General features: G+C 40.4%; 1 protein-coding gene across 2 annotated transcripts; it reads right to left on the bottom strand.

Annotated features, from left to right (window-relative positions):
• Positions 1-6,139: 6,139 nt before the first annotated feature.
• Positions 6,140-10,930, bottom strand: LOC311038997 (diamine acetyltransferase 1-like). 2 transcript variants are annotated; one of them, XR_014600120.1, is made up of 7 exons: positions 10,665-10,930; positions 9,210-9,261; positions 9,025-9,099; positions 8,358-8,459; positions 7,905-7,945; positions 6,986-7,644; positions 6,140-6,677 (listed from the first exon to the last, which is right to left on the bottom strand). XR_014600120.1 is itself a non-coding variant. In XM_084048627.1 (6 exons), exons 1-6 carry the CDS (start codon positions 10,728-10,730, stop codon positions 7,468-7,470), a joined length of 513 nt encoding a protein of 170 aa, XP_083904753.1. In that variant the 5' UTR covers positions 10,731-10,930; the 3' UTR covers positions 6,140-7,467. The 2 variants fall into 2 exon arrangements, 1 of the variants encoding a protein (XP_083904753.1); XM_084048627.1 differs by having other exon boundaries at positions 6,140-7,644.
• Positions 10,931-11,314: the final 384 nt, after the last annotated feature.

The following is an 11,314-nucleotide window of genomic DNA, read 5'->3' as shown; positions in this document are numbered from 1 at the left end:
AGGGCCTCTCCTATAGAATGTTTCTAGCCTTCTGCAAGTTGATTCTCATAACGTACTGAAATGACGTACAGTGGCTTCCTTGTCAAATATCTATAATCACAACAGGAGTGAGAAAATAATGTTAGCGTTGCACATTAGTTTTATCATCTGGGGACCCCCAATTCATTTGTACAATAATATGAGTTATAGTCCATGTCATGGTCCTTTAACTCCCAGGGCCCTAGTTGACATGTACACATGCGGTGAAGTCAGGCTGGCTTCACCGCATTGGAATATGTGCAGCCTGAAAATATGCATGAATCAAACATACTATTAGCAAATATAAAGTGTAAGAAAGACTACCCAACTATACCCCTAACCCCCACTGTGTGGAGGACAGTAGCAATTTAGGCAACAGATAAGTTAAACACTATAGACCCAGTCTGGTAAAAGTGTACATACTTCATATAGTTACAAATATGAATGATAATGATTCATAGATAAGCCCTAATAAAAAGCCTGTCAACAGAACCTACTGTAGCAGGTTAACACTTTTGGGTGTTGCATAATGTCCTATAATGTAAACCACACTTCACACCCACTCTGAGAAATGTTTACATTTCCTTCTTCTGCTGCGTGTTTTTAAAAGTGTTGCATAGCGAGTGCTGACAACTTCATTTGCTATTTTCGTGCCTTTTATACTCTGGTTTTAACAAGAAACATGGAGACTACCATGCTCAACTAAAACGTTTTCAGACTTATTACATTACGTTACAGTCATTTAGCAGACGCTTTTATCCTAAGCGACTTACAATAAGTACTGATAACTTATCAGGATGACAAAACAAAGCGACTTAGCCTACATTGTATTAAATGATAGCAGGGTGGAGAGCAACTGTGGTTCAGCAAGACCGATATTTAAATAAGAGAAGGGCAGTTTCTCCTATGAAAACAAACAGGCAAGTGCTCGAGGACTGGTAGGCTCCTATGTGTGCACCTGATGGAGGCACCGCATGCTACACAGGTCACAGGTTAAACTGCATCCAACACAGGTCACAGGTTAAACTGCATGCTACACAGGTCACAGGTTAAACTGCATCCAACACAGGTCACAGGTTAAACTGCATGCTACACAGGTCACAGGTTAAACTGCATGCTACACACTCAGGGACTATACTAGGGAGTCACTCGTAAGTGGTAACGTTGCCAAATAAATTAGTGCTGAATTGTTAGATGTCATGAAAGCTGTGAAGAACACACTGCTCTACTTCACCATTCTGAGGTTCGATGGCTTTCACACGGAACAGTGTTTTCACTTATGTTGAAGTTATGTGTCTAGTCAGGAGTTTTTACTTCTCCAAAACTGCACAGAGCTGGCTGACAATTTCAATGACGATGTCTGGGTTGTGAGCAAGAACAGCATTTTATAGTTCTATGCAAGGCCACAATGCACGTGCTATTCACGTTTCTGTAAGACAGAATGGAAAGCGTTCTAAAAAATAAGAATATACAGTATGGGGTCCCTGCTTCATGTCTTTATCAGCTAAGCTTGGCCTGAAAAATGTTGAAGACCCCTGATTTACATAAAAGCAGAAATCCGTCATCGAATATACATATATATATACATATATAGATATATATATAAATTACTTCTACTTTTACTTTTACTTGTACTTAAGTATTTTTAAAAGCATGTACTTTAGAATACTTAAGTATATTTAAAAGCAATTACTTTTGTACTTTTACTCAAGTAACATTTTGACTGAGCTACCTTTACTTGTAGTAGAGTAAATTTGACCATTAGTATCTGTACTTTTATTCAAGTACTGGGGTTGAGTACTTCGTCCACCACTGCTTATTGATAGCAAAACCTGGGAGGTTTTGTAACTTGAAATCATGTTACTGTGTGTACAAATCTTGTCTTTGGCGAGAACTTAAACTCCTAACCTGTTAAATAAAATGTTCTGCGATGCAGCATTACATCAGGGCTCTCATATTAAAGAGGAAGTGCCATGTCATTGCTGTCAGCGTTTAAAATAGAATACATTATTGGCAACATTTAAAGCACAGTATCACCAATAAAAGTGCCCAGGGTCAGCATCATTTAAAAAGAAAAAACATACATCGTACAATCCTATATCCTACAATACTCTTTAAAAAAGAAAAAGAAAATAAATAAGTACTTCATATTCTAACTAAAACCAGTGCAATAATAGTGCAATTCATCTATCATAATTCAGTTCATCTTTCATGATTCAGTTCACCTATTTCCTATATATGCACTATATGTGATGTGTAATATATTGGCTACCGTCCTTAATGTCTTCGGCTACTAAGACACAGTGGCAGGACTTTAAGTTCAAGTATAGTCATTACATTGTTGCCTTCTATAGCATCTCTTTGTGACACCTGGTGTCACTGTGGCCATCCAATCAAATTAATCCAAATATCTGATTGTCCTGGGAAGACGCACTTGCTTCCCTATGGAGGAAGTTGGATCCTCATTAACAGGACCCCCCCCCCCCCCCCCCCCCCTCCCCCCTGTCGCCCTAGGAGAATGGTTAATCTTTAACCAGATAAGTCTAATGGCTTGACATAAACAAGACCCAGGACAGGATCAAAGGCCACGGTTAGCCTGGCATCACAAATAAAACATATTGTAAGCTCACAGATTTGTCAGCTTCCCCAGGCTACTGGGAGTTTGGGTCAGTAGTGCAACCAAATGATCATAATCTGTCATAAATGTTGACACCTAAAGGCATTCCTGTACTCTTTTGGTCTTTTACCTATGAAGTGTGGCTCAAAATGAGAGTAAATTAGGGCATTGGTTTTCAAAGTGGGGTCCGGGGACCCCCAGGGTGGGGTCATTGGTGGGGTTCCAGGGGGTCCCCAGCAAAAGTAGTTAACATAGAATCACAGTCATTTTAACCATTATCCATTTATATGTTGGCTGCTATTTTTGAAGGTTTTTTGAAAAATTCTTCTCTTCTGGGGGTCCCTGGCACAAAACATTTTCAGATGGGGTCCGCGGCCAAATACGTTATCAATTTGGGGGTCCTTGGCACGAAAAGGTTTGAGAACCACTGGGTTAGGGGCTCAGCACAGCAGATTTCACTGACATTTCTTGTAATATGATGATCTTCTCTGAACACTATCTGATACACAATCTGAGACTGTTGTTTTGGTTTCATTTCCGTTTATGTTATAAATTATGTTTCTATATGACTCCACAGGATGGGGTTCATACATCAGATGTAACATAGCCTAAATCTGTTGTGAAAATTCAACTCAGTACTTTTCCGCTGTGTACGATCTCTCTAACCATGCACTTTGACAATCTGAATTTGCCCCCGATGATGACTGGCTCACCTTTGTCCCTCCGTCTCTTCATGAAGGACAGATAGTGACTTAATTCATCCATCCATCCATCCATCTTCAACCGCTTATCCAGAATCAGGTCGCGGGGGTAACAGTTCCAACAGAGATTTACAGACTTCCCTTTCCAGAGCAACATTAGCAACTTCCCCCTGGGGGATCCCGATATAATCCCCACATTTGGTCCTTGGTCTGCCCCGGGGTCTCTTCCCAGTGGGACGTGCAGCAAGGATCTCCCCTAGGGAGACGCTCGGGAGGCATCCGTAGTACCACCTAAACTGGCTCCTTCAAGTCAAGGAGCAGCGGTTCCACTCTGAGTCTCTCGTGGATGACTGAACCTCTCACCCTATCTCTATGGGAGAGGCCGGCCAACCATCTGAGAAAACTCATTTCTGCCGCTTGTATCCGCAATCAGTGGTTCTCAAGCTTTTACATTCCAAGAACCAGATTTACCCGTAAGGGTCCATTGTAAGCCCCTGGAATCCCCTCAAGGACTCAACTGACTCTGGTAACTTCAGACAAGTGCTCACCCTTTCCACTGTTGCATTGACTGGACCTCTGTTCAGTTCCGTTTGGTTCAACTTCATTGTTACTGACATGGGTAGTAAGTTTGTTTAAAAAAAATCTAAGTTATTTCAAAAAATGTTAAACACTTTCAAGATGTTTTTAAAAAATGTTCAAAAATAGCAGCTGTATAAGCTCGCAGCGCGGCACGAAGTGACGTGCTGTGAGCTTGTATATCTGCTATTTTCTAGAACCACTGTTCTAAATCCTAAGAGTGTTTTGAAAAACGTATGTTGCCATATGTATAGTTAAAATCTGAAATGACACACTTTCCAGGTTTTAATGGGTTGATATTTCGCGCTTTCCGTTTGCGGTGAATAGTATAAATGTAATGAAGTTGTTGTAGTTCTGTGGCAATATTTGTTTTGGGCACAGAAGATAACCTGCACAAGATAACCTGTTCCAGAAATTAAACAATGGGCAATTTTTGTTTGGATGGCATAAAAGTCCTGTTTTGACTGGGTCCAATTTCATGTGCTTTCAAAACAGTAACTTGAGCCAATGTACTTTGGAGAAAAGATAATGCGTGTGCGTGCAGTCTAGCAGATGAAGGAAGGTTCTGAATGAGGTTACACCAAGGTCGGTGATGTAAATTTAGCTGTTATATCCAAACAAACTCTATGGTGAGAGATCAGATGTAGTGGGGAGGGGTCGGGTGGGGTGGGGTGGGTGAGTGGGCTTGTTTTTGACTTATCTGCCAACAGACTTCACTCTTATGGGGCACAGGTCACTTTACAGCTCCCAGTGGTGGAAAAAGTAGGCCTACTCACATGTTTTACTTGTAAAAGTTTCAATATCCCAATTTAGAAATACTACCCCACTGAGCAATAGTCGTCTATTAGACGTCCGTCTAAAACAGGGTTATAATTGGTCTACTGGTGAAAGTTTTTTAGCGGTCTAGTCTTAGCCTAGACGTTGATTAGCTGTTTTTTAAAGGTCTATTTATAGACCGTCTATATTATAGACGTCATTTCAACGTCTATAATATAGACGGTCTATAAATAGACGTTTAAAAAACAGCTAATCAACGTCTAGGCTAAGCCTAGACCGCTAAAAAACTTTCACCAGTAGACCAATTATAACCCTGTTTTAGCCTACCCCTTAGACGTATTTTAGACGTCTAATAGACCAAAAAATGCTCAGTGGGACTCTTGTAAAAGTTACAAAATAACTAGTAACTAAAGTTTTCTAATAATTGTAGTGGAGTAAAAGTATAATATTTGCCTCTGAGATGTAGTGGAGTAGAAGTAAAAGTACAGACAATTGGAAATTACGTAAATACGTAAATGTAAATACAGTACTTAAGTTACTTTACACCACTGCTGCCAACAGACTTCACTCTTTGGGGCCACAGGTCACTTTACTGCTCCTGCATGCTTTTGCATGCTCACACTATGTTTACATTAGATGTTATTGCTACATAATGTTTATGCTCTTAGAGATGTCGACTACCCAGGAGAAATAACTTAAGTCACAGCACCCCTCCTTTTTGGCACCTTAGGTGTTATACTGTTGTGTATACGTTGCTGACACTGTAAAGCATTCACATTACCATGAATTCACACGACTGGGATGGTTTACCAGGCTATGTATATATAAATGGGGTCCTTATCAAGGTCCCCCATCAAGGTCCTAGGGGTCCTTGATGGGGTTCCCCAGTTAAATTAGTTAATATAGCAAAAGACCAAGTAGGGCTAAAAAATGGAGATAAGGTTTCTGCCCGACAACGATTTGGACAACTGAAATATTTTAAAACATGTTTTAACAGCTAAATTCTAACTCAACAGGAAGGTGGTTTGGACTAATTAAGGAGTCAAGGAAAACCCGTAAGTTCTGAGGTTATTACCATTGTACCAAGCAGTGTGATCAATGGGAGCAATGTCCTCATGGCTCTTTATCCAGGAACTCTGATGGGTTTCTTTTATATGAACCTTCCCAATAACAGAAATGGCCATAATATGGTGATATATTATTCACCTGTCACACATTGGTCCAACTCACTTCCGAGATAAGGAACAATATTTTTCTTTAACGGTATGCTATGACAATCCACAGGAAAAAAAAGGGGGAAAATGCCTCTTAAATTATACCCCATCGTCCAAAAGAAAGTAAATTCAGATTTACTTTCACATGATGCGATTAGGGCCAACAAATCCTTTCTCACATCTCATAAATGACTTGTACTTAAGTTTGAGTGTAATGAATTAGACAGTAAAAGATGTTTGATCAGTTTCCCCATTTAATAGCTGTAATAACATGAACATTTCTTTCCAATCAGCAGAGTCAACATGTTCAAAGTGTTACACACAAAAAACAAACATCACTAAATGCGTCATCGCTGTGATAACAGCAAGACATTACGTTAAAAGAAAAGCTTCTACATACTGTACTCATTAAAAAAGGTTAGTATGCTTAACTACATTAGCATTAGTGCATGCTGAAACCTAGCCAAGAGATACAATAAAAATCCCCCGTTCAAGCTAAACTATGTTAAGTTCTGACACCCTCGTTCAACAGAGAGGCGAGTCACAGAGTCTGCCAAAGTCATATATACAGAGTTTGAGCCATGCCCGTGCAAACGACCAATTCCATTATATGGGGTGGATACAAGAAGAGTGGGCACTAGGAAGAGTGAGCACCTTGATCTAAAATTGGTAATTGTCCAAAATGTTTTTTCTTTTTATACATTTGAAAAGTGGTCTGAAGTAATGTAAATTATACATGATTTGAACATGCAGAGTACATAACTAGAAAATGTGCTCCTCGGAGCACAGGTCTCCACCAGTACTGTTCCTGATTAATCCTGTCTTACCTATTTATATTACATATTGTCACGTGTCACTTGACCAATGTTAGCTTGGCTGATGGAAGCTCACTTCAAAAAATATAAATGATTTTTTGAAGTGACACACCTATTTGGAGGTTTCTATTTCGTCTCGCTAGCCAATCAAAGCACACCCTTTCAACATATTGTCACGTGAAGCTTGACCAATGTTAGCTTGGCGGACACACGGAAGGACGGAGACGAAAACATACTCTCCACCTCTGGCGGAGACAATTATCAGACCTAAATGTATCCATCAACTTCTTGTTTATGCCCAAAATGATTGGATAAACAGGTTTTGTAGCAATTGTATTAAAATAAATATTAAGCCTTAATTGGCGAATGTTCAAGCATGTTCTAATCATGTATGCTTTACATTACTTAAGACCATTTTCCAAACATTTTGTTTTTTTAACATTTTGGGGAAAATAGCCAATTTTACATCGAGGTGCCCACTTTTCCTTAGTGCCCACTCTTCCCGATACCTATGGGGTACATAACCAGCTATTCAAAGACACAAATCTCAGATCTGCCCGTTTTAACAGATCATCATCACGCCTGATCGGAAGCCACTGAACAAAGCCAAATGACAGACACATCAGGACAGTGCCAGGTTTGAACGACATCGCCATGCATTTTCTCGTCCGACACCCCCGACTTTTGAACCCGCGTGGGACCTCCAGCAGCACTGCTCGAGCCTGCATGGGGTGGGGGGGACAGCTCGGTCACTCCTCCGCAGGGGTGGACATCTTCACGAGGCTGTCGCTGTCGAACCTGAAGAGCCGCCAGCCCTCCTCCTGAGAGAGATCCTCGGCGCCGCGGCGCTTGTAGAACTCGATGGACTTCTTGTTGTCCTCGGCCACGATGAAGTGCATGCTGCTGCAGCGCGTCTTCATCGCAGTCTGGAAGTTGGGACGGAGGGGATGAACAAAGTCAGAAGGTGCAAATACCAAGTCAAGGTTCAAGGGTGTGCTTTATTACACACGAACACTTCAAGCATATTAAAGTGCAAGAAAAGGACAAGAGAGGGAGGAGTTGTGAGGAATGGGGGGGGGGGGGGGTCATTGATGTCAAGAACATACAGCATGAACACTTGATGGGAGTCAATTATTTCAATGTGTCTCTCTCTCCCTCTCAAAAAATTAAATAAAAGTGTACTCACAAGACTGAGGAGTTTCAACACCTCTGATCCGATTCCCAACCCTGGATGGGGGAAGAAATTGGGGGAAACGCAAGTTAACAACAAAGCAATTAAATAACTACTGGCAACCTGAGACAGTGAATGAGGCACTTTTGTATAAAAGTGTCGGCCAAAGGGTAAATATGTATTACAGAATCTATCCCCTTTACATTAGGCCTGTCATGATTATGAATTTTTACTTTATCGTCAATTTGTCCTAAAAATAATTGTGATTAACGATTTAATTGTGTAGCTTTAAAAGGCTTTGAAACAATACCAATAATCAAAATAATATTTTTTAATAGCCAATCTACACGCTCACAACACGTCGAGCTTGTAGATCTGCCTAGATTTCCACTATTTTTGAAAACGTATAACCACTTAACATGGAAACGATTGTGCAAAAATGATTGCCTACTGAAAAGAGTCACTCACCTCTGTACTCCTGCATGACAAAGAAGTCTTCCAGGTAGAGTAGTTTGCCGATCCAGGGGTCATAGGTGAAGTAGTACATCGCAAACCCCATTACCTTTGGACCTGAACAGAAGACCACATGCACACAAACATCAGCTTTGTGTTTTTAATGTCACGTGATGCGTGTGTGAAGATACCGTCTTTTTAGTTTTTGCTACCAGACTGACATATTGACATTTTCAATCATCTTATGAAGATATTCACAATTTAGGCATTTAGCAGACGCTCTTTATCCAGAGCGACTTACAGTGAGCAGGGTAAACACATATCAAATGCATAGACAGTGTAGTGCCTCGGTAATCTAGGATCATAGGTAAACCAAGAACCTAGCATCAGTCTGAACAGTATAATATAAATAAATGCAAATATCTGTACATTGAAATTATACCTCTGATACCTCTCATGTAGACAGTCTCAACACAGTAAATAAATACTGACTAAAAGCACTAAAAACATTACTGTAGTCAGAGATACTGAGCTAAATGTAATCATAACTTAAGTTTACACCCCTCAGGTGGTTTAGTGCTCCAGGGTGGCGTGTTGTTGTGGGGGAGAGGAATGGGGAGGGTGCGCCATGTTGGCTGCAGTTTACTATTATGTGACAGTGTGCATGTAGAGATCTCCTTACCACTCTCCTCTCCTTGGCTTTCTGCCACGATGCAGTGGTAAAATGGCTGGTCACCGAATCCGTCCTCGAGGAGGTCTGCAAACAGTAAAGTTTGTAAGCACTTTGGCGAGCGTGCACTTAGGTGTGTGTTCTGTTTGTTTACATGTTGCATAAGTTATAGATGGGGGAAAAAAGAAAACGCTCACCTTTCTCAGTCAGACGAACTTGATCTTCCATCTCTTCGTATTTTGCAAGTTCCTAAAATAGACAGAAATACGGATTAATCCTGAGTGTGTCATTATCATCACACAAGACATTGTGTCTGTTGTAAAATATATAAACAAAGTTCCATAACAAAAACTAACTTTAAAGACTATGCCAAACCATAACATGGCTTTTTAATAATACTACAGCCAATTTATATAGTGATTTTCTTGGAACTCAAGTCACATTACAACAAAATAAAAAAGAAACAACTTTATTAAGAGAGAACTAGTTAAAAGGCTTGCCATTATAGGCAAACACTCTTCATTTAATTAATGTAGGCCTATTTATTTCTCCAAAATACCAGATTGTGACCAAGTGTAAGAGGATTTTGTAAGTGGCTAAACCTAGATGTGAGATGGACCATGACCATATTAGGCATTCCTGTATCCGGGTAGACCAGCATCATGATGAGGAAATGAGCCAAGCCAACAAAGAGCTTCCTCAAACATTCGTCATCGCACCATAGTACACGTCCGTCGCAGTGTTGCCATGTCTGCAATTTGGGGGTTGTTTCTAAAGTTTAGTTACTTATTTGGGCTTGCTTCATAATATCGCTTGAACCAGTGGTTCTCAAACATTTTTTCATGTTATGGACCCCCAAATGAATGTATTTTTTTGTGTGAAAATGGCAGATCTACAAGCACATGTTTTCATAAATAGCATGTATAAAAGTGCTCATGTGTTAAGTCGCTTCTTTAGAGCTTGTTTTCATCTAGCAATCTGGAAACACTGGTCCATCGTCGAACGGTTCGGGTAAATGTCCTCATCATAGAGGATTAGAGGTTTATCTGATCTTCATCTGGGTGTCATGATGCCGCCCCAACGGCCAGGCAGCCATGCATACACTCACTCTACAAGGTTTAAGCTCATGATGGGGGAGGAGGAGGACTTCCTAGAATCTCATCTCATCCTCCAAATCTATTCCAACTGTTATCATAAGAGACTTTGGGCTTCCATTTCTGTAAGGTTGCTTGAAAAAGAAAATGTGGGCTCGTTTCTAACGTGTAGTGGCTTATTTGATTTTTTTTTAACCAATGGTTCTCAAATAATTTCATGTCATGTACCCCCAAATGAATATGCATTTGTCCCTACCCCCTCCCCATATGACAATGTTTTGTGCCAGGGAGCCCCATACAAGATTTGTGTTAGAATGTTTCAAAAATACTCCAAATATTCCACATTTTATTTCAAGATGTTTTGAAAATAGCAGATCTACAAGCTCGTTGTGATCTTGTATATCGGCTATTTTCAATGTATACCGTATATTATGGGTTTAAAGTGCCCTAGTTGCTTCTTTTTGGGCTCGTTTTCCCAGACCCGTTTGCTCATTTCTCACAAAATGTGGCAACCCTGCATCCAGACCGCAACAACAACACTGCAAGAGGCCTACTAACCTTTATGAGTCGCAGTATGTCAGGCACGTCCTTGGGCTCAGCCTTCCGTAACTTATACTTGTCCATTTTCTTCTTTTACTCTTTTTCCCTTTTCTTACGAGACCTCTGTATGTGAAGTGAAGCAGGAGAATTTTCTTCATTCGCTTATAGGGGGGTTACCCTCCACTATGAGCCTGGTGGGGATCCGTGCGCGTTAGTCGGTAGACTGGCATGCAGCAAAAACACCCTTTTATGGGTCAAGATCAGCTGGACTGAAGTGCTCTTTGTTTCTGCTGGGCTTTTATAATCTAGACCCCGGCGGGGCGGGACCGTTAACCCCGGAACTCTGCACGTTCCGCCCAATCAGAGACGATGGTGTGGACATGCGTCACCAGTATCTGAAACTAAACAAATAAATAAACTCTTTGATTGATTGATGTAATACTCTATTAACAGTTTGCACAGGGAAGTACAGTTCGATACAAGGTCTGTTGAGAGGATTTTAAACCCAAGAAAGCACTATATGGCAGGGAAAAAAATACCTATTCTAACTGAGTGTTTACAAAACTAACTAAAACCATGTGCAAAATGTCCATAGTTTTAGTCTTTGTCACAACATTTTCAAAAACCTTTAACAAAAAAAAAAATGGCTAAACTATAATAACCTTGCA

This window comes from Gymnoscopelus microlampas (genome assembly GCF_963454915.1).
Source record: "Gymnoscopelus microlampas genome assembly, chromosome: 22".
Classification (NCBI taxonomy): domain Eukaryota; kingdom Metazoa; phylum Chordata; class Actinopteri; order Myctophiformes; family Myctophidae; genus Gymnoscopelus; species Gymnoscopelus microlampas.
This window is presented reverse-complemented; position numbering and strand designations above follow the sequence as displayed.